At 46.0% G+C, this 22,908-nt stretch overlaps 1 protein-coding gene across 2 annotated transcripts in view; it reads right to left on the bottom strand.

Moving 5' to 3' along the window:
* NR6A1 (nuclear receptor subfamily 6 group A member 1) overlaps nt 1–22,908 on the bottom strand; it is a 91,201-nt gene that overhangs the window by 50,143 nt on the left and 18,150 nt on the right. For both annotated transcript variants that reach the window (XM_075439573.1, XM_075439572.1), the window contains exon 2: nt 22,636–22,695. In XM_075439573.1, coding sequence (XP_075295688.1) covers nt 22,636–22,695 — 60 coding nt within the window. The remainder of the gene's footprint in view (nt 1–22,635; nt 22,696–22,908) is intronic.

The raw sequence follows: 22,908 nt of genomic DNA on the forward strand, positions 1-22,908 counted from the left end.
GAATCGGCGTCGTCGCAGGGCGCACATGACCGGCTGCGCCCCTGCCCATCATCTGGGCCCTATATAGCGGGGCGGGGGGCGGCGGACGGGGCTGCGCGGTCGGCGGGGCCCGGTGGGAAACTCCGCCGCCTTCCCCGGGCCGGGCCCGAGCTTCCAGCGGCCGGAGCCGCCGTCCCGCCGCACCGCCAGCAACTTTTTTAGGGACGGGAGCCGAGCGCGGAGCCTTCCCCGGGAGCGCCAGGTAAGGTTTTAATTGCCATTAACCGCTCGCTGGGGTTAAGGCCGCTGAGGGGGCGGAGGGGGGGGGGGCGGGGGCCGTCCCGACGTGCTGTCAGGGGATTTTTTTAGTGTTTTATTATTTTTTTCCCTCCCTCAGCCTTATTTCTGCACGTGTTCCTTTGTTCTCCGCATAGAAGCGCTTTTTTTTTTTTATATATATTTATATATCTGCTAATGTAACGCGGCTGGAGGGAGCCGCTCCCTGCGGGGGGGGGGGGGGGTCCCTACCGCCTCCCTCCCCCCTCCTCGAAGAGGGGAGAAACCGGCGCGGTTCCCCGAGGCTGGAAGTTGCTGGCGGGTCTGGCTGGGCGAAGCAGACACGCGTGTCGCCGGAGGGCTGGCGGGGAGGAACTGAGCCAGACGGGGACACAAAGGAGGGGGAAGCCCCCCGCCTCCCCCCACCCGCCCAAGAATCGTCCCCCGCGGCAGCGGAGCCCGGCACCCCCGAGCCCCGCGGGGACGCGGGGCTCGGGGGTGCCGGGCTTCGCTGCCGCGGAGGGAGAACATCCCCCCGGTTCCCCGCTTTTGTCTGGCTCCCCTGCCCTGCTTCACCTGCGGGGCCATATCGCAACCGGTGACTCGCTTCGCGACTTGGAGGGGGGTCAAGACAGCTCGAGTCCCCGGGGTTGAGGGGTCTGGCTTCCACGAAAGCCCTATGTCAGCTTTACTTCGTGTTAATTACCAAAACCCTTAGCCAAAGGTGGGGGGGGGGGGGGAGCGCAGAAAAGCGAACCCTGATTTGCAGTATTCCCCCCCGATTCCTGCTCAGACTATCGCACCGGAAATTCTTACTATCGCAACTTACATTTAAATTGAATGTGTTTGCTCCCCGAACCCTCCGCGGTTACCAACTGCGATGCTCGCAGTGGGCTCTGTGTACAATAAAAGACTCGGTCGGCATACGCTTACCAATCTGGTATGTTCTAAGAAAATAATTCTCATAAACTTTTCCTATTGGTTTCTTAGCAAAAAGAACTCATTTTTAAAGCTGTAAGTCGAATTCCTCAACAACTTTAGAAAGTTGAGAAGGGGAAGATGTACCCTCCTTGTTTCGCCCAGGAATGCGAGATAGCATATTTTTAAAGTTAATAAGTATTAAAAGCCACGAGGAGCATTAAAAGTGCATTTCCAACTCCGGCGCTTTCGGCAGCCAAGGCGCTGGGGCGCAGCCCCGCCAGCCAGCGACGCGTTCGCAGCCTCCACGCAGAGCAGAGGTTATTCACATGGCTGTTCGAGAAACTCCATTCATATATCTGACTACCTGGATTTGAATAGAAACCAGACAGCAATTCTTCGGTCCCAGCCACTATTCGCCGCGCTGGACAATAGCGATTTGTTAGCACACAGGCACAAGCCCTGGGACACAAAGCTGGAGGCAGCAGAGATAGGGGCTTCAGTGCACAGGAAATTACGGCTTTTGATGCACTGCTGGCAGGTCTGCCGGTTCAGAAAAGCAACATGACTGTGCCATGTTTAAGAGCTCCTTACTGCCATTTTTAACCACCTAGAATGTCATAAAAGCTTTATTGTCACAGTACATAAAATCATGAAGTCCATGTGGTTACTTTTCAGCCGCGGTTGCTGCCCTGTGTCTGGAAGGCAGAAGCATGATCTGGCTGGAGATTTTAATTCATGGGGGGGATTAAAAGAATTTTGAGGACAGAAAACCTCAAAGTGTGTTTATAAAAAGCAGAGGCAGCTGATGTCTAGCATGAGATGTGTTGTTGTAACAGACTTCATTTTAACGGTGCCTGCAAGGGGATGAGGCTGGACGGCCGATTTCATCATAAAAGGCTCAGTAAATTTACTCCCTCCACCAGTTATGTAGGAGGACATTATTCACTTGTGTCAACTTGGCGAATACCAAAATAAATAAGAAAAACAAACCCAAAACGTTCAGTGTCTGATACCTCCTATTTCCCCTCCTTTCCCCCACCCCCCCCAGTGCAGGGTTAAAACAAGAACCCCTCAGAGACAGGGCTTTAATCCGCTGATTGGAGCCAATGAGCAGAAATTATCAAGATTAGAAACCCAACCAGCGGGTCTGATGAGAGGAAAAGCCTGCCCCTTGCTGTGCCGGGTGCCTCAGCGCCGGGCGGGAGTCGGTGCCGTCTCCATGGCAGGAGGGTTGGGGCTGTTCCTCCTCACTTTCCATATTTTTCCATAAATCTTACCCCCCTCCACCACCTTAGCACCAGATAAATTACCCAGTCCAACTGGATGTCAGGACTCTTAAAATGCACGCAGCATCAGAGAGCAGCCGGAGCGTCTCCCCGCGCGAGAATCCCTACGAGCGCAGCAGGAATGACTTGGCTCTCTTCTTCACCCAGGGAAAACAATGAAATTGGGAGTTATAGTCTATTGCCGCCGTGAAATGGGTGTTTTTATTATGAACTGCAGAGACACAAAGTATCCTAAAATACAGAAAACAAAGGTTGGGCTGTTCACTGCTCTAAAGTGTATTTTATCAATGCGGTCCTTGTGACCTCAGGAAAAGGGGGGGAATTTTAAAGTGAGGAAAACGGGCCCACCTTTCCGAGCTGCTGGGAAGGCTCGTGCGGGTGCTCTGCACCAGCCCGGGTGGCAGGCGATGGCCTCGCTTCCCTTGCTCCTCTGAGCAGCGCAGGGCAAAGACGGGGGGGGGGGACTAAAACACCACCGCTTTTGAGAAAGTGAAATCCTCTCCAAGGTGCTGTTGGTGAGGCCAACAAAACACGCGTGTGCGGGAGGGCCCAGCTCGCACCATTTTCAGCTGCTATTTCAGAACACTGGGAGTACAAATGTGAATGTAAATACTTTTCACAGGAGTCAGTTGTGTCTGAATAATTATATAATTTCCTTGAATTCTCTCTGTGATGTAGTACAATGGCTTGGGTGTATTACTTCTCAGTAAAACTTGGGTGATAAGAATCAGGCTAGATTACAATCAAGCTATTTTGACTTTCTTTTTCTTGTCTTGCTGGTACTTAGAAACCCAGAAGGACCTACCTAAAATAAGCCTTTGAACAAAAATATTGTGGATTATTTTTAATAAAGGTTAAGAATATTGATGGATCTTCCTGCAAAGCACTTTTAGGTTAAATACCATGGTATTCTTAAAATATAGCAACCTTTTCTGTTACCTCTAGGACTGCTAATATTTGGTATTCATCTGGAGGCTGGTTTTAAAACCTACCCCTTGAAAGTGCTGCCTTAAAAAAAAAATATGCTGGGAACTTAAATTATGCTCTTGCAATTACGTCTTAGAGTTTGAATACCTGTTAAACGTATCACTTTGAATGGAAAACAGACCATTAGAGGCTGGCAAGAAGAGCTTCCGCCTAATCACAATAGCCATAAAAGGAATGTCTGGGCATAACCTGCCCCGTAAACATCTGCGTACTCAGCCTGGACATGAGAATAATCCCATCACGCACATTAGAAAAGGATGCTGATGGCTGCTCTCGTGTGACTTGTTTTTTTTTTTAAACTGCACATAGAAATAACAGATTATTCAAAGTTTTCCCAACTCCAGTTATGGCTATTCCAACAGAAAGCTTATAAAGACTCACAAAAAGAAGAAACCTGTTAACCACTAACAGACTTGGAAGTTGCAGCTGATGGAAAAGACCAACGCGTATATAATCTATTTGTTAATATATAGTATTGCATTACAGGGTTAGTTGCCAATGAAAATGCATCAGGTATGCTGAAATCTAGCAATATGTTTGGCAATATAACAAAAAATGTGGAATCCCAAGAATTTCATTTTATCTCAATAATAGCCAGCAGATGCTGTAATCATTTCAAAACCACAGTATTGATTAATATTGCTCAAAAGTTTCAAACGTTAAGAACTCAAAAGACAACAATGGGTATTTTTATGTCAAGGATAACATGAAAGCATGTCATTTTTCATAAGCAGCAACACTGACATACAGACCGATGATGTCACCGGGTTAAATAGACTTCAGTCGTTCTTACTTTCCCTGTACTGCCTGAAAATAGTCGGAACCATCAGCAGCTGTCCCGAACCGTAATACAAAGAAATTAGCACAATCACCGTGCATGACCATAGCATAAAACTGCACATTTTGAGTGCACTGAAGTGCTGCATCTCAATATGAAAACCCCTTCTGCAATAATAATTAACTATGCCACCTAAATACACAGGCGTGTGAACGAATATCCCAGTCAGCTTGAGCCCAGGAATTGTGCCTGCTCTGTCGCAGGTCGCTTTCAATCTGGACTGCCTTACAATTGCTCACAATTTGGTTTTGCAACACCACATTACTCAGACCTGCGGTTAACCCGTGTCTGACACAGAAAGGCCAGACTGTCTGCGACGAGATGCCAAAATGTGATTAAGGGCAGGAGAGCGCTCGGGGCGGGCGCGCTGCAGTGGACGGCACGGAGCGGGGAGCGGGGCGCGGAGCAGGGCACTCGCCTGTCTCCCCACGGGACGGTGCCATCGGCTTGCAAGGGGCTCCTCCGCAGCACGGCTCACGATTGCTTTTAACGCGCGATAGGCATCGTCTGCATGTCCTGACAGCGGCTCCGGTGCTGGGCACAATGAGCCTCAGCAGTGACGCGGCCGCTTCTTGCCATGTACGGGCACACAGACACCGAGTTGGTGAGGTCCTGCAAACCACAGGCTGTCACTCTGAAACATCCCTGTGGCACCTTTACCGATTCTTCATTCGGTAACCTAAAGCAGCTTACAGTTTTCTTGAGGAGTATCTTGTCGTGTGAGCATTCGGGGCTTTACTACTGCGTTTCTTTGGGGCTTACCGGCAGACCATACATGTACTTTAGCACAAAAGTACGTGTCTGTCTGTCCTCACGCGCAGCAAGTCCGTAGCGCCTTCTGTAAGTAACGCCACATCTCAAGTCTGACGTCATGAACGCACAGGATCTATAAATAGAGGCGGTCAGGGTTTAACCATGCATACTGTAATTTCCAGTCTCCCGTGTTTACGTACGTTCCCAGCTGCACGCATGCCAGCGCCCGGGAGCGTCGGCAGCTCCCGTCCACGCAATGACCGTGCCTTGAGGCTGGCCAGCGCCAGGCTGGTGCTTCCAGCCGGGCTGACTGGGAGCTGACTGGGCGAGGGATCGGGAGGGCTCTCCCCTGGGCAGAGGACATTGCAGCGGCGCAGGGAGGTCTGCGGAAGCCTGACAGAGCAGCTGCATTACAAAGTGTGGTTATACAAGGGACATGAAAACCCTCCTTGGGAACAGGGTGTTGTGAATGGCTGTTCCTATCCAGATTTATTTCTTTAGGTAGAGACTCAAATCCAGATTCTTAAGATGATCGACACGTTTGCAGACAAGGCTCACGTGACAAATACAGATTCTAGTTATAAAACAGAATGCATTCAAGTTTGCTATATATCTTTTTTCTGCTAAAGATTTAAATATCATGTGGCTTTAGCTTTCTTTCTGTTCACTGAATATCAAGGTCAATTAGGAATGATGTCTGGCTAGTACTCTCAGAGCAGATTAGACAGTTGCATCAAAAACTGGGACCATGTATAGGTCATCTGTTACTGTGACCTAGATTTCTGAGAATCTGTTCAATTTGTTGTATTGAAAATGTGGTCCTCTCTTAGTTCTGTTTCTCATAGCAAACCTCTCTGTAATAGCAGAAAATAGCTTTATTAGATACTTACAGACCTTGCTTACTACTTCTGCTAAGACACAAAGAAAATCAAATCCATGCAGCAGACCTGTGCCTGTCATCCATTTAATTTTAAAATAACTTAAGGTTCTGAAGGGCTTATGCCTTATAATCTAAAGCATTTGGTCCACATGCCAAATACTAAGCAATCTGAAATGCATAATAGCTTAGCTTCAGCTTTGTTTGCCCTATTTAATTCATTTTTTTCCTTCAGTAACCAATGGGTAGATGCAATATTTCTGCAGTCTACTTTGGAAATGAAGAACATACTGAAATATTTGAGCGAGATGAGGCTATTTTGTTTGTATCATCTGTGTGAGCGCCCTCGAAGGATCGTTGGTTTGGATTGCTCAGCCTGAGAGCAGAACCAGACTTCTCTCCTAAACCCCTGGTGTTTACTTACTGAGTATAGAGATTCTGCTATCTGAATTTTGACACTATTGCGGTATATCCACCTATGCTTTCTGGGTTGTCATTCTGAAACCACATAAAAGCAGATCTCCATTTGGAACATTTTATGACAAATTTCCTCTCCTCTCACAGCTCTTAATTGTTCCGGTTGGAAAGCAATTACTGAAACACAGATCATGCAAACACACCAGCTTGCTGGTCTAAGTATTTGGGAGAGGAAAAGGGAGAAGCGGCATCTTAAAATATTAGAAAAATATTTTCTAAACACCAGTGAGTTCAGTGTAAAAGGAACACTATAAAAATAATGAAGTGATTGCAGAATCTGCAATTCAAAGAACAGCACGCCAACTAAATTTTAGACATATCATTATCACCATCAGTGTCTGTGGCTTATCGTGCTGTGAGGGCTTGGTACAAAACCCACACAGAGCAGTTGTGCTCTCATCACACCCCGGGAGAAAGGGTAGATAATACAATCAAACAGCGGTAGAAGAGGGTACCAAAAAAAAAAGAGAAAATGTGCCAATAGATTGAGATTCGCAGATTAAAATCTCCAGTATGTTACTCCCTCATAAATTGCACTTAGTAAATCTGTTCCCATTTTTTCAAAATTCTAAAGCCAATTCTACCAAGTCATGTGAATTTGATACTACTTTCATATTCAAACTTTTATGTGCATCTCACAGCACACTGGGACCAATTTATTTTATAGGCAAGATAAAAACCCAGCAATATTTGGGTGACGTTATCCAAAGATCATTCTTCTAAATGAACATAAGTACATTTTCTCCTTTTTGTTTCGCATGATGGCTGCATTTAAATAGGCTGAATGTATAATTCAGAAAAGGATGGCTGAGTCCTGCTCAGCTGGGGGTCATATCCACATCCATCCAATATTTAAAAGCACACAAAAGCAAAGAAATGAAATATATAAGAGAGGGGGGAGGAAGTCTTCTTACCAGCAGAATATTTGCCTGGTAGCCAAATATGAGAGCGTCTTTTTTTTTCCCAAAAATGATACTTAGTTGTTCTATAAGAGTCCTTGAAGATACTTTATTTTAAATGTGAACACCTGAAGAGCAGTTACAGAGATGCCGCTGCTCCGTGCCTGAGCAGCACGCACTTTGCTTTCCGCTGCGTGTGTCACAGAAACGTGGCTGAAGCTCACTGAGGCCAGCGCTGCGTGTGCACGCTGTAGTTCAGATCTTTTGTAAGCAAGGCGAAATGAATTCGGTGTGAAAATGTGAACACACCGCAATGAAACGCAGCGGAAATTCGTCCGTGGCGCGGATTAGCCCGTCAGTAGGATGTTCCGTATTTTCGCCGAAGCCAGGAGTGCTGGGGCCTCGTGGTGCCTGCGGGGACGGAACGGAGTAACCAAACCCCGAAAATGGGAAGGCAGCATCCTGCAGAATCGCAGGGGGATCAGGGCACTTGCTCCGTGTGTCGCACCCGCGCAGCTCACCGGGAGGACGTGCTTCTCATTAAGAGAGTAACGCTCAGGCAGACATGGGCAAGCGATAACAAATCTCACAACGGCTGCGAGGAGGAGAATGGGGAAGAGGATAGGATGGATCTTCACCTGTCTTTTTCCCGCTCATTGCAATGTCATTGTAATGCCATTTTCTTTGCTTCAGTTATTTACAGTTACTGGAAGTAAAATCTTTATCGTAGTAAGAGTATTGTGAAATGGAGTCTCACAAGATGGCAGCAGGAAATCCACCCAGAGGTGCCTGCTGCTGAAACCAAACCAAAAAGTGGGATTTTAGAGGTGTTTCGTTTGAGAAGAACTCCAAATCTGGACGTCTATCAGATGAGAATTGCTGAGTTACAAAGATGAAAACCAGAAAGTAATTATCTTCAAAGGGACAGTGATCAATGAATTGGGAGGAGACACTGCGATTATGAAAAGTAAATCCTTCATGTGATCCCTCTCCATCCATGCTGCTTCACAAGCAGATGACCTAAGCTTTATCCAGCTACAATTGCTAATATTCCAAACAGTGAGTCAAATGTAAAAGTCCCATTTAGCATATGAAAACAAACAAAAAAATCTATATTTTTATATTGTCATGTATGATCAGTCTAACCCTGCAGCAGTCAACATGGGGGTCCTGTTGCCGGCCTGGAGCCACACGAAGCCACCTGTGAAACATCCTGCCCAGGAATGGACCTTCCCTGCCGGAGCAGGGATCGTGTTTTCGTATAGTCTTCAAAGATCAAGCCATACAAACCAAACAAATACCTCAAATTTCTCTGCCGATTACTTTGCAAGGCATTTCTGCATGTTTGTCCATTGCACGTGTGGGTTCTGGGCATTTGGTCAGTATCTCAAATTGAAAAACCAAAATAATCCTTGTAAACACACCTTGCAGGGCAGGCATGGCATCGGGACGAGCCCGCCCAGCGCAGGCGCTGCGGCACGCGCTGGCTCACCAAAACCGAAGGAGACCTTAATTCCAAAAAACCAGGATTCTCTTAAACATCATCGTCTCCAGCCACGTTATACAGTTCAGAAACAATAACAAGGGCATCTCCGTTTGACTGTCGAGACTCGTATGAGACCAGAAGGCATTTTCTGCCCTCCGTACCCTGAAAAAGACTGGCCAAGTCCAACTAGTTCCAATTGCAGAGCAAAAAGGCAATTCTGTGCAACAGAAGAACTAATTTTTGTGAAGACTGTCATACTGATGACTGTGCCAGCAATTTCTAAAATGCTAAGAGGCAGAACACAATCTCAGTAACAGAATCATCTGCAGTTGGGATCATGTCTTTCCTTCCCGAAGCCGGGGCACAGGAACTGTGCCTAGATTCACAGCTAACGGGAAGTCTTCATGGTCGTCACCGAGACGCAGAGCTGCCAGCCGAGAGCAGCAGTCAGCACAGGCGTATCCTCTGAAGAAGTACTTATCCGAAGTTCACACCGTAATAAATACAAAGCGTCCTGGGTCTAGAGCAATGCAGTAGCTCAGTGATGAAGAACGGTCAGCATGTTTAATATACCGAGAGAGACAATGTTATTTATATCTACAGAAGCTGCTAAGCCAGCATTAGACATGGCCGGGACAACTGCAGGAATTCATCAGGAGGACACCTGAGATTCCTCTCTCTTAAAAATGATTAATAAATAACAGACAGTAATCTTCATGGCAACAAATGGTATCTTAAAAGATGGGGGATAAAAGTTCACAGGGAAGCTGTGCAAATTCATTAAAAGAAAAATGCATTCATGGCTACGGAACGCACAGGAGCCTATCTCCAGCACTCTGCGTGTGTGTGGTGAAAATGTCTGGAAGACAGGAGATGATTAGTAGGAAATACGCAAGTTTCTCCTCCTTGTATCCTTTTCTAAACATTCATGAGCCACTGTTTTGATTTTATTTTAGAGTCGGGATTGCTTTACTGATTGCAGCCAAGAGCTACAATTCAGTAGCGGTCCCAAACATCAAGGTAGTGGTGTGGGTTTTTTCCCAACAAGGACAATTTCTGAAGTTACATGAAATGAAGTTATGTAAATGAAGATACACTGTTTAATAAGAGATCCTGGGCCGAGATAGTTTTTGTTCCATGTATGGTGCAGGTACAAATAGCTCATAAATGCAGCTTGCTCCAGAAATCATCCCTGCTGGGTCTGCTGAGAAGAACATCCCTTACGCTGCCCTCGGGGGTGCTGGAAAGCTGCTGTGGTCCTGACGGAAGCTCCTTATCTCCTCCTGTTTGCCGGGTGAAACTGTACTTAGTCCTCTGCAAAATCTGGTGAGGAGGCAGGCAGGTCTTGCAGCACCCCGTGTCTGATCCCTTCGCCTTAACACAAACGACTTTGGAGACGGGAGCGAGCGGGAGCCGAACCCGGTACGGTCAGGCACATGCAGGTCGGCCAGGGAGCTTCAGACCACGGTGATGTCTTCCAGCCCCAGCCGCCCTCCTCGCTACAAGCACAGCTGACAAAAACTTCCTTTAGCAGGTAACAGGAGATGGAGGGTTCGATTCTGAGAGCTTGTCTGTTTGTTCTAGAAAGGTAAAACAAGTTTTGTTTTAAAAATAAAACTATTTTTTGATTTCACTGTTCCAGTGGCTTGGAAAGAGTTCAGTGAAGTGCTTAAAAAATTAAGAGGGCAACTGATTGCTCAACCTGGGATGTCAGATTGCAAGAACATCCAGACTAGCTCATTCATTAATGCCTTATTTTAAAATATTATCATGTTTGGCAAAAAGAATCAAAACCAAAATAATTTTTTTATGCTAAAATCACTTGTTGAGACTTAGTTCAGTATGTTCCAAGAACAAGGAGTGTATAATATAAGATAATCTGTTTTGTTGTGGAGTCTCCTTCTCTGGAGATATTCCAGACCCGCCTGGACAAGGTCCTGTGCAGCCTGCTGTAGGTGACCCTGCTTCGGCAGGGGGGTTGGACTAGATGACCCACAGAGGTCCCTTCCAACCCCTACTATTCTGTGATTCTGTTGCAAAATCACCTCCTGGTAGTTCAGAAAAGCTTTCCACTCCTCCATAAGCTCTTGAGATAGAAGGTCGCACATCCGTTTCTGAAGCGGAAGTCCAACCCTTTTTACCTGCTAACGCCTAACGTCAATGTTCTGCTTTCCCCCTGCCAAACCAGACCCCTGCCCAAGCGCAGGGCAGTGCTGCTGTGCTCTCACTGACTCACTGCTGCAGGTAAAGAGATTAACAGACAGAACTCCCTAACCTTCACTGCTTTACTTCGGAGAGCTTTATTTTACCGGCGACAGTCTTCTGGGCTGCGTGACTGCTCTCCCCTCATCTCTTCGGCAGCCTGTTCGCCCGGCGACATCTCTAGGGCAGCGCTACCAGAACTGGATGAAGTATCATTTCAGCAGTCGCAGGAGAACGAAACGCAGACGCAGCGGCCTCTGTCCCTAATCAGAATTTCATTGTTTGCACAGTAGTACCAGTCAGATTGTGCACACACATGCAGTTAATTATCTCCCATAGCAAGTACCGCTGCGTACAGTGGAGTCCTTTATGCTCACACATGGTGCATATTCCTTGTTCCCAAACACGTAACTTTGCTTTTGACTATACTGAAGCATTCATTTTTGCTTGATTTATCTGGAGATCCAGATTTGTGTCTCTTCTACCTAAAAAAAACCTCAAAAGCTGCTAACATCTGCTACTATGTTTCTCCCAGGCCAGTAACAGCAATGTTTTAGGACATGGCAAACAGTTACTCTTAAGACTGCACCACTTTGATCGAGTTCCTGCTCAGAACTACATTGAGACCTACCCGTTTGTCATTTTTTAATCCTTTTAGCATTTGCCACAGCAAATTTGTATCATACCGGTTTAAGCTGTCATACGGTATTAATTCAAACACCTTACAACAGTCTAGGGTACGTTGCATCCACAAGCAAGCTTGTCAACTCGAAATGAGATAAAAATAACTTGGTAAGTCCTCCATAAATTGCTGGAAACTGGTATTAACTGCATTTCTCTCAGGTCCCAGAAGAGCTCTGCATTTATTTTCTCTAGGATCACCATCACAGCACTACATTCCATTTCCAGGGCAAATGGAACAGACTGGTGAATTTGTCCCCTGATTTCACGTAGTCCCAAGACTTGTCAAGTAATAGTCCAAGGAGCTTTCAGACAGTTTAAAAAAAAAAAAAAAAAAAAAAAAAAAGTATCTCCAGTGCTAATTGTAGAAGACTTCTGGATCTGAAGTGTTTGGCCATGGCATTGCTACTTAAACGCTCGCCCAAATTTCAGTGAAACAAGAGCAATAACTAAAAATACTGCCAGTAATTACATCCCCTGGTCTCCCCACTGTCTCGTCAAGGAGTATTTGCATGCTTACCCTGCTGACGTCATTTACATCTACAAAGAAAACACATTTTTGTAGTACAATTAAAGCTTGTTACAGCACAAGGTAAGCATGCTTGCACACGGCATTTCCACGGACGCTTCAGGGCAGGCACTAAGACACTGCCATGTGCTGAGCACAATCTCAGCCCGTTTCCACGTGCTGGGGCTGCACACCTCCCTCGTAAGAGTCACAGCTACAGCACGGGGCGGGGGGAGGGGAAAGCCTAGCTTTTTTACTACCAGATGCATATATTAAATTTATTTAGTGACACTTTAGGGCAGTGCCATTAAGATTCCTGCCCTGCTATAAATAAAAGCCTTATTGTGAGGAACTAACAGAGTGATTGAATTAGGGTCTAAGAATTGTTCAGGCACCGTGAATACATAGAGCACCAGAAACATCCACAAAATCAACTAAATCCTGTCCCCGTACTCCAGACAATTAACAGGTTAACCTCTCTGTTTCAGGGTTTGTATGCGTATTTTGAGGAAACCATTTTCTTCATACAGAAACCCGTTCTCTCCACTGTAAGTTGAAAGAACCTCACGTGCTCTGAATCTACAGTATTTTCATTGTAAAGTTCCACTTTAGCTGTCCACTGCCTCACTGATCCACGTCGTTACACTGATGACCGCGCAGGGATTCCAGTTTACAAGCTGTTCCATGTACAGAGCTGACAGAGTCGGGCTTTCAGAGACCCGTGTCCCAGGGCTGACTGCCTCGAGCATCTAGGGAAGGCGTCGGGTCCACTGAATATTTTTTCCACGATGGAAAACAATAATTAAACAATAACAATAGAAGTGGCAGCTGTCAACTACGGGCTGGTTTCAGTGCTTCCTAGCTGAACGAGGTCCGAGAGGAAGGCACATGGTAGATTCAGTGCAGACAGCAACTTATGGGGGGTGTCAGACCAAATTAAGCAGGCCACAAAATACAGCCTTCACAGCATCTTCCCAGTTCTACCACGCTAGTGAAAAAAAATGAACAAAAGTGGCTGTAGAGCAGGCTTAGGCAACAGTCGTTGAGCAGAGGCTTTTCTACCTGCCCTCTGCTCGCCCAGCTCCACGCTGTCACGGGTGCTTCGCTCCCCACTCTCGAGGCTTCTATTAAGCATAACAACACTTCAACAGGGAAGAAAATAGATTAAAAATGACGTGACCTGTTTTGTGGTAAGACATAGGCAATCACTTGAGCAACAATAAGAAGAGAGAGTGCTAGGACTATGTGGAAGAGAAATCCTATCTCCGTGCTGGCAGCGCTCACTGCTGTAGTTTTCAGACAGCTCCTGCTGTAACAGGGTAATCCTCTCTAAGTTCCTTACACAATACAGATCTATACCTGTGTGTGTATGTATATATACACACACATACACCCCCAAGAGAGAGGAGAGGCTTGGAGCGTGAAAAGAGAACATGGATTTTGTACGCAGTTCTGGAGGTTAAACTTCCAACAACAGAATGGTTGTAAAGATTTCATCCTTGTCTCTCCAGAGCCGTGCACATATTGCCCACTTACAGTTTCCAGAGGATCATTTTATCATCTCGGAATCTGTCCAAAAATCTAGCTGATGGAGAGCTTTGAACTTTGCAAGAGGGAAGGCGTGTGCAGCCAGGATATAGAAATAACATCTAGTTTGTTTTTGATATTCAGAAGAAATTCAAGCTCTCAAATTATGGAATGAGAAGATGAAAGTTACCAGTCGAAGGTCAGCAGAGGTACAAAAGGAGGAGGAAGTAGTGAACTGAGGAAAAAGCCTCTCTCACACTGTAGTTTAAATATAAACACACCATTTTGGTTTGTCAAAACCAAAATTTCATGCTTGACTTAACTTTGTTTCCTTGATTTATGTTATACCTACCACATGTAGTCAGCCTTCACACTGGGACACTCCTGAGGCTTAGCACTCGAGGCTGAGCATTGCTTGTTATTAATTCAAATTCTCTTTGTTCTTTCCACCAGCTCCGACTCCAAAAAGATGGCAAGAAAAAGGTGAGCTAATTTTCAGAGAATTCTTTTGATTTTCAGTATCAGTGAATGTTTAACAATGCCATTTAAATCATAACAATCCATTTAAGCGCAGACTACAAACTGTATTCTGGGAGCAAGCTCATCTCTCAAACAGCTTACTCCATATAGCAGATTGTTTCAAGTACTTTATTAGGCAATGCACCTATTGTTAAGTTACACGTATCAGCTCAGGATATTCAGAGGGACACTTCACAGTCCCCACGACAAGAGAAAATACTCTGAATTAAAAGCAAGTCTCCAGAATTTTGAAGTGATAGATTATTCCCACTAACTCTGCAGGCTCCACTTCACTCAGAGCAAAGTTATTTCAGATATAGCAACAGATCTAATTTTTAACAAACAAGCTGCAAATAATTCCTCTCTCTCAAACTATGCAGGCCAGGTGGAAAAAGTGAAGATAATTAGACAGTTGCAATATAGAGATTTAAAGAGAATAAATCCCTTTTTCCACTTTTCAGGGGAAAGGTAACGCCATTCATTTATTCTACCCAGTACATTCTTAGGCAGACATTTACATATTCAGTTTAAAACTTACAGCTTCAGTAACGTCCTGGATCATATCAGAAGTGCTCTGAGGATCAGAAGGACTTCTCAAGCAGTGGCTCACTTTGGGCAGAGTTTCCCACACCCATGCTCCCCAGGCTTGCTCGGTCTCCAGGGACTGGAGGAGCCTGACTCAGCACAGAAGCCCAGCATTCAGTGCCTCTGTCGACTTGCCCATGGCGTACAGACGCCCTGGTAGCTCAGTGATGCCGCTCTGTGCTTTCAGCTGCCACAGACGACTCCAGGAGGTTTACCTGCAAGTTTCTTGCAGCATGTAGGGACACAGCAGCTCAGAGTACCAGCCAAGTAAGCGAGCAGAGGGAAGAAACGACGCGGGGGAAGCGCATTTTGTGCTGCCTGCCTACCTGACAGACAGGCTGGGGGTGTCGCAAGAAAAGCATTCTAGGGTCAGGTTAATCCAGCTGGAATCGAGGGACTGAAGCAGCATCGTGACCAGTCCCTATGCCACTCCAGCAGCTCTGCCCAGTAAGGTCTTCCTGCCGTTGAAGGGTGACCTTAGTTCAACCAGGCACTTACTGAGAATCTGCATGTCCTTAAAGCAATGGCACAGAAAAAGCCTTTAAAAAGCCTCGATCAAGAAGAGAGGGATAGGAACTGTAGAAATACAGACAGACATTACGGACTCCAGTAAGAAGGAGATCCCCCTGCTCTCACTTTTGCTGCTTTACAGTTACAGGTGTCCCCCCTGCTTTTTTCCTTTTTTTAAAGTGAACTTTCATAAAGAAATCTGAAGCACTGTAAACCCCCTTAGCATAGCTATTTAGAATATGCATATCCACAGGAGGAAAGGCTTTTTCACAACTGCAATTCAGATACATTCAAAGCTGTTTTAAGAAACACTAAGTCAACTTAGCATCCATAACTGTAGTGTTACACTTCTGCAATTCATTAGTCCTCATGGTTCCATTTTGTAATTAAAATACTTGCAGTTTAAGACCTTACAATAAAGAATGTGCAGTCCTCAGCAGTGTTTCCACTGCTAGTCTATGGAAAACATATGCATGGAAAATATGTACAGTGCATGTATACAGCCATCTTTGGATAGCTTCAGTGAACATTCAACGCTGTCGGTGAGTTTGAGAACTAGAAAAAACCATCGACCGTTGACTGTACCTTGAGGTTTATCACAAACCCTCTGTTAAATGGAAAGCTTGAACCTTCATAGTTTTTCACATATGGTTGCCATTAACAGGTCATGATTTACAGATTATATTAAGAGCTACAAAGGTTGAGTTTTTCCAGTTCTTCTACTTTCTCCAAAAATGAATTGCTGTATAAGAAATGTTTGTTTTCTCTTAAAAAAAAAAAAATTAAAACTTTATACTAGAGCAGAATTTCTGCAAAGCAAAGTATCTGGGAGTAATGGAAGGCTTCGTATGGGCAGCACAAAAGCAGTAACATGTCCACACCATATGGTATACTTGGAAACAAATCTGAGCACGGTGTATGTTCAAAATAGCAGAATACAGGCCAGATCAGGAGGGAAACCGCCCTTCCATTTGGGCTGGCAACTTGAGCTTCACTGGAAAAAGTTCTGGAATGTCAGTTCATTTGCTCACAGGAACCTGCGCTCGATTTCAGCAGCTGCTCACTGGGAACGCTGGCCGAGGACCGGGTCCCTCCCAGCAAGGTGCAGCTGCTCCTGCGCCTCACGCTGTCGCTTTAGAACGAGGCAAGCCAGGAAATGTCCTTCCTTTCGAAGGAACAGGAAGGCAAATGCCCGGGCACCTCAGCGGTACCTGCACAGTCCCCGTCCCGTCCCCTCTGGGTGGGGAGATGCGGGGCTGCACGCAGCAGGCTCTCGGAGCCCGCGCCTTCACAAGGGTGCAGGCAGTCGTTTGGCCCCACGGGGACTGCAGAACCCATAAAAGAAGAAAAGATTCCAGGCACACGTGCCAGGCAGCACTGACTTGGGCTGCTCTAGGAGAAGGGATCTTGTGACCTGTATGGTTTTACTTCTCCGTACGGTCACAGATGGGCGGTGCTTGGTACCTGTCTCAGGACCACGAGGAAGCACAGGCTCCTGAAAGTTAAGGCTGTTCCTTTCAAGCACACTTTGCACCTTTGTATGCTTGAATCGTATGACCTAGAGGAATTAAAACACCTGAACAGGCCTTTGTCAAAACAGATGCCGTAGAAGGTGCTTCAGCTGATAGTTAACATACACCACCAGAGCTTTCCTGTCATAAAGGTCTAAAAATGTTGAACCTCGCAGAACTTCACCATCTGAAACAGCTGCGCGAAGCAGTAAGGCACTTGTCAGCAGCAGCGGATACCGCAGCGAACGTGATGGCACTGCAGACGTTCTTTGGATAGCTGAGAAGTAGACTCAAGGAGGACATGTTAAATGCTTAAGCAGGATCTCTCTCGTACTGGTGTAATGGGAATAGCTCTGGGATGAGGCCCAGCCCTCACTCAGAGGACAATGTGCTTCTCGCGAATTGCTGGAAAATAATTCAAATGCAAGAATAGGGAAGGTTCAGTGAATGCACAGTTTTCAAGCCCTTGGGGTACACAGAGTCAAGAACTGTATAAACTACAAAACAGATACACCCAACAGCAAGAATCTGTAGAATAAGTGAAGTAACCAAGCAAAACAAACCACCTTTACAAAAAAGGGCAATATATAGAAATTACATTAGAAAGATTATAAATTGAAGAATGTTTTTCTGTTACTCTCCGTGCACAAGTGTCCGTTCTAGCAGTCACCAAGGTGTTAAGAAGCCCTGAAACAGCTGTATGTCCTGAGGTGGAGAAGGCTGCGCTCCTGACTACTCCACGTGAAAACAGGGTCGCGACGGGGCGGTGGGAAGGCACAGCGCTGCACGGCTGTGGCACCTAATGGCTGCAATCAACATTCATTGCTGTCGGTGGGTTTTCATTTCTATCAACTCACTGATCAATGAATGCAAACTGCGGACCAGCTAGCTAAGAGACTGCACGTTCACACAGCTCGGGGCGTCTTCCCGGCAAGCAAAGCGACTGGGGCTTTTTGCCGAAGAAGCGTTGTATTCAAGTTCTGTCCCCCAGTAACTGGCTAAGGCACATGTGTGGCTCTGCCATTATCACACCGAAGAAGTTCAGGAGACCTCATCCAGCTCCTTCGGAGCACGGGTGCTCTTTGCCACCTGACAGCCACTGCAAAGATTGACACTTTACACAGCAGTAAGGTCTGGATGAAGTAAGTATCCTTTATAGAAAAGCAGACATGATAATAGGACACACACACAGCTTTTTTTGAGGCATTCTGTGTGAAGCATTCCAGGCACCTCACTTGGTGAGAACGGGCTCCTCTTTGATTTGGTATTCCACAAGCCACCGCCGCAGCGCCAGCCAGACCCTGCCCTCTGCTCCCTGGCCCCTCGGGCCCTCACGAGGCCACCGAGTCTGGTCGGCTGCTGAGGCGGTGTTCCAGATACGGGAAAACACAGTTGTGATCCGTCCTTAGCACAGACTGAGTTAGTCCTCCCTGTCATTTATCAGCTTTAGGAGAAGATGCTTGCATGCTGAATACTTCATAAAGAATACAAAAAGCTTTCTTTGTAAATACGGAAACCTGATCAACAGCTGTCGTGCGTTTCTGCACAAGTCTGTAGTGCTTACTGAAACACATTAAAATAGTACCTTGTACTAGGGATATTTTTGCTGTGAAGTGCTTTTTTAAAGAAAATTTTACTTGTGCAAAGCAAATTCATGAAAGAATATGAATAGATTATTGGCTTTTATCAGTAACTTTAGAAATTTGAACATAACATGTAACTTCATATATAAGAAAAAAAATTCTCCAAAAAAAGACCCAAATGCACACGAGACAGCTAGCAGACAAGAAGTGAGGAACAATTTAGTGATCATTAAGCAGATTTTCCAGGAGATTCATTTATATCTAAAATTCAAGTTAAACCTTCGTTTGTGCCATAAAGCTGTGGTTTTGGCTCCTGGTAAGTGTTTTGACGCCACCTTGTTCTCATCACAGATGCTCCTCAGGACTTCACACCACACAGGGCTCTGCAGCAGGATGTGGTCCTCGGTCCCTCCTCTGCTGTTGGGTCCTGCTCCCCACCCCACTTCCCTCCTCTCCTCCCAGGCCTGGGCACGCTCTGTGCTGAAGATGAGCTGCAGCAGAGCAGACCCGGGGCACTCCCTCCAGAGAAGCAGGGGGCTTCGCAGAGGAGCCAGGCCTGGGGAAGCTGCAAGTTCCATGCTACTACTGTTTTAAATGTTGATTTAAACCTATAGCAATTTTTTTCTAGGCACCTTTTAGATACCTTGTGGTGATCTTACTTAAACCAGGTTAAGTAAGAGCTCCATCGTGCTTTTAGCGCTCTGAAGAACTGGATGGGGATTTTTAGAGGGGCTTAAGGGAGACAGAACAGCTGATTAACTCAACTTTAATAGAAGTGACAACTTACTCTTTATGGTCCTTTCATAAATCTCTACTTCCACTATCAGTAAAGCGTAAACCTACATATGAGCTTCACCTGGTTACAGGAAATGAAAGTTCCTCCTGCATGAGACAAGCTATGGAACAACACTGGGTCCTACAAAGTGATCCATGGGAGATGACCAAGGACTGAAGTTGCATGGTTCAGATTGACAGGGGTAGGAAAGGGAGGGGACAAAGCAGAAAATCTCCCATGATTTAAGATGCTGCTGCAGAGAGTATTCGTCATGGCCGTGGTGAGCAGGGCAAGCTCCACTTACAGTGGGAAAGGTGGAGGTGGGAGAAGCTTTGTGGAGGATGAAGCTGGGTGACGAGGGCGGGCAGGGACCCTCCTGCTCTCGGGGCATCCAGGGACAGTCAGGCACTACCACTACTGCCCTGAGGCAGCAAGGAACCACCTCCTGAGCTCCACTCCCAGTATTTTGTGTAATGCTTTACAGGACACGTCCCTGTGCCCAGGGTGCCATGCGCCGTGCTCGGCGAGGAGGGATGCTGCTTGGCTCGGCAGCGGCAGCGCGGGCAGTTCACTGCGCAGGGAAGGGGCCAAGCACGTCTCCTGTGCCTGGCTGCCTCCTCCCTGCCTTAGGGGATCATTTTGGAGCAGCCTGTTCGGACACGCTGTGCTGATGCCACACAATAACTGTCTCCCGAAGCTTGCTGCACAGTTCAAGTCAGAACAACTTACTAATGACTTAAACTCTAATTAGGTCAATATTCAAAATAAATCCCTGTTTGCTTGTTCTGCTACAAGACTTAAAGTTGTCCAGTTTTACACAGGAACAACTTCACCAAGTTGAACAGAGTTACAAGCTAAACAGATTGAACTCTTTGCAAAACTGTGGCTTTTGGAAAGTCTCCTCTCCCCCCAGGCTGACAGTGAGGGCTCTGTTCAGCCTCTTCAGTCACCCATAGCGAGTATTTCCACCGAGACCCTTGGCAAGCACGGCAGTTTGATACAGAGAATTTACTACAGTGATATAAAAGTGAACAGCCTGAAACTGTGCCCACTAAATTGTTTAAATATTAGGAAAACTAGACAAATTACTACTTTTTATGCAGTTTGATATTTTACCTTTGAAATTTCAAATTTTTCAGCATGTTTGGAAGACTTCTTTAAAAGTGAGACTGTATAATTTGGATTATTCCCAGTTGCATCTCAAATGATGTACAAGAAAGCACTTGTGTATTATTTTAAGCAGCCATTTCAGCCTGCTGGTTTTCCCCACACACGCCTGTACGAAAAAACAAAAGAAAATACAAAATACAAAAGTCCTGACAGAGGTGTTCATCTTTACTGCAAGGAAAAGTGAAAATTCACTGCAATGACTCTAAGTCATTTTGGACAAACAGGAAAAACTACAGTAAAGGTAGTTCACAGCCACCCCCTGCTTGCTAACCCATGACAAGCAGAAGGCTTAAGCAGATGCTCCACAGAGCTCAGATGCTCTTGATGCACAAACAAGCCTAAGAATTCGGTTTTCTACTCTTGTGAAAATCCTCAAGTTTTTTGCTTTAATCACAGTTGGTAATGAGACAGCAAGGGAAAAAGATTACTAGGGGAAGACAGGTTAGCAGAGATGTTCAGGATTTTTCACAATCCATGCTTGGGAAGTTTTAGATGTTTCTGGCACCAGCTGTTTGCTCCCTACCAGGGACCGCCGCCCGCCGAGCCGCCTGCCCCACCGTTAGCCAAACCCAGCACCAGGATGACGCCCAGCACCAGCGCATTCAGCGCTGCCACTGCTACGGGAGTGGGACAGCTGGGGCTGGAGGGGTCTCAGGAATTGCCAGGGCTCATCTATCAGCAGCCGGAGGCTCTGGCAGGCCAGCAACAGCCGAGCTCGCTGCCGCGCTGTCGGGGCATTGCTGCCCAGCCGGCCCTCGCCCAGCTGGCAGGACCCCAGCAGCCCACCAGTACGCCCACGCCCCAGCTGCTGCAGCTCGGCCTGCCCACCAGCACTGAAGGGTTGATCAAAGACAGGAAGACATCAAAAGAACTCAAGGAGCTCAGTTTATTTAGTTTATCGAAAGTTTATATAAATATCTTCATAGGGAACAGAAGTTTGACAAGCATTTTTCAGTGGAGCAAAAGATAACACAGATGTGAAAGCTGTAGCTAGACAAATTCAACTAGCAATAATATACAATTATCTAACGGAAAAAGTCATTCAATTCACATTAGACAGCCTTACTTTTAGTATTTGGCAGATCCATCCTGATTGAGAATACGGTGGAAAATTGAGTTTTAATATCTTTCAATGCATGAGGCTTGAATGCAATAAATCTAAGGTATGCCAGGCTACAAAGGTTCAACAGAATGTTAACCAACGTTTTCATAAGCTATACTTGGGTCTAAATGGCAACTTAAATTATTCTATAGCGCCTGAAATTATCCGTTTCCATATAAAGCTGACCAACTACATGAAAATCTAGCTAGATGCACATAAGTGTGGTTTATTAATCAAGTAACTGCACACATTTGCAACTCAGCCTGTTACACATTCACTCCACACAACTGTTCTCACCATAAAGGAGGGAACCATATATTCCCATGGCAGAGGAACCACAGTTCTCCAAAGCCACAAAGCTCTCCACTATAAGGACGTGCGAGTCCACCAGCAGAGTGACATGGGTGGCAAGGACAGCGTCCCAACTCTGGACGGCTGTTAGCAGGTCTGAGCATTGTTTGTAAATGAGCTGTCAGTTAACAGCCTGCCACATTTGAAAAATCAAGAGACTTTCCAAAAAATGACATGAAAAGTTGCTTTAAATGGGAAGTTTGCACCGAGCTCATCCCTCCTTTACGAGCACAACTGGTCTGAATCTCTGCCTGCAGCTTCGCAAGTGCAGCAAGGCCTTGTTGCCATCTGCTGGCACATCACCGAGAAAGTGCACTCAGTCCTGGACACAAATACCACTAGATGGGGTACGAAGAAAGAATTCGGAATTCATGTTTTTTAGGTGCCCAGCAGCTCAGATTTTCAAAGTCTCAAGAAGTTACAGGTCCAGAATTACAGTGAAATTGAAGAAGATTTTAGGAACTGCTTTGTTTCATGAGAAATCCCAGGCTATAGATTTCCAAGTATAATGCTGATACACTTGAGAGCCACTTTTCTGTCAACATGATTTACCAGCACCTCTGGTGTTTTACCACTGTAACATACAGGCACTACTACAGCTTTCCCTGGTACAGCTCTGGTGCTGTAAATAGTGACAGACAGACCTGCTCTGTGCTACTTTTGTGAGAAAGCCCTGATCAACTGCCAGATACGGGAATCTGCCCCTCCACGAGTACGCATTAGCTGTAAAACTTCTCCAAGTCTCTACCATGAAGCATGAATTCATCTCTTTGGATTATCTCAGAATGAGAAATTCCACCTCATCGCATGTGGCAAGAAAAGGGGTACTTACTGCCCGTGGAGTTCATGGGAAGGACAGGAGAAGAGGAACTCATCTGCTCCACATCTGCAGCTAATGGGAAAGTGAAAAAGAAAAAGCTGTGATGTGCATGTCACCAAGAAGTCTCTAATTTTGAAAACTTTCATTGACATTTACATTGAATATGCGTATCTTTGATCATCCAAGGAAGCCGCTTTGAGAAGCGGTTATTTTAACAAAGTTGTCCTTTCTTCTTTTCAGATAGTTCTCTCATACACATTATCTGCAGATACACTTTCCCAAGCA

Source organism: Opisthocomus hoazin, chromosome 19 (genome assembly GCF_030867145.1).
Source record: "Opisthocomus hoazin isolate bOpiHoa1 chromosome 19, bOpiHoa1.hap1, whole genome shotgun sequence".
NCBI classification, from domain to species: Eukaryota; Metazoa; Chordata; class Aves; order Opisthocomiformes; family Opisthocomidae; genus Opisthocomus; species Opisthocomus hoazin.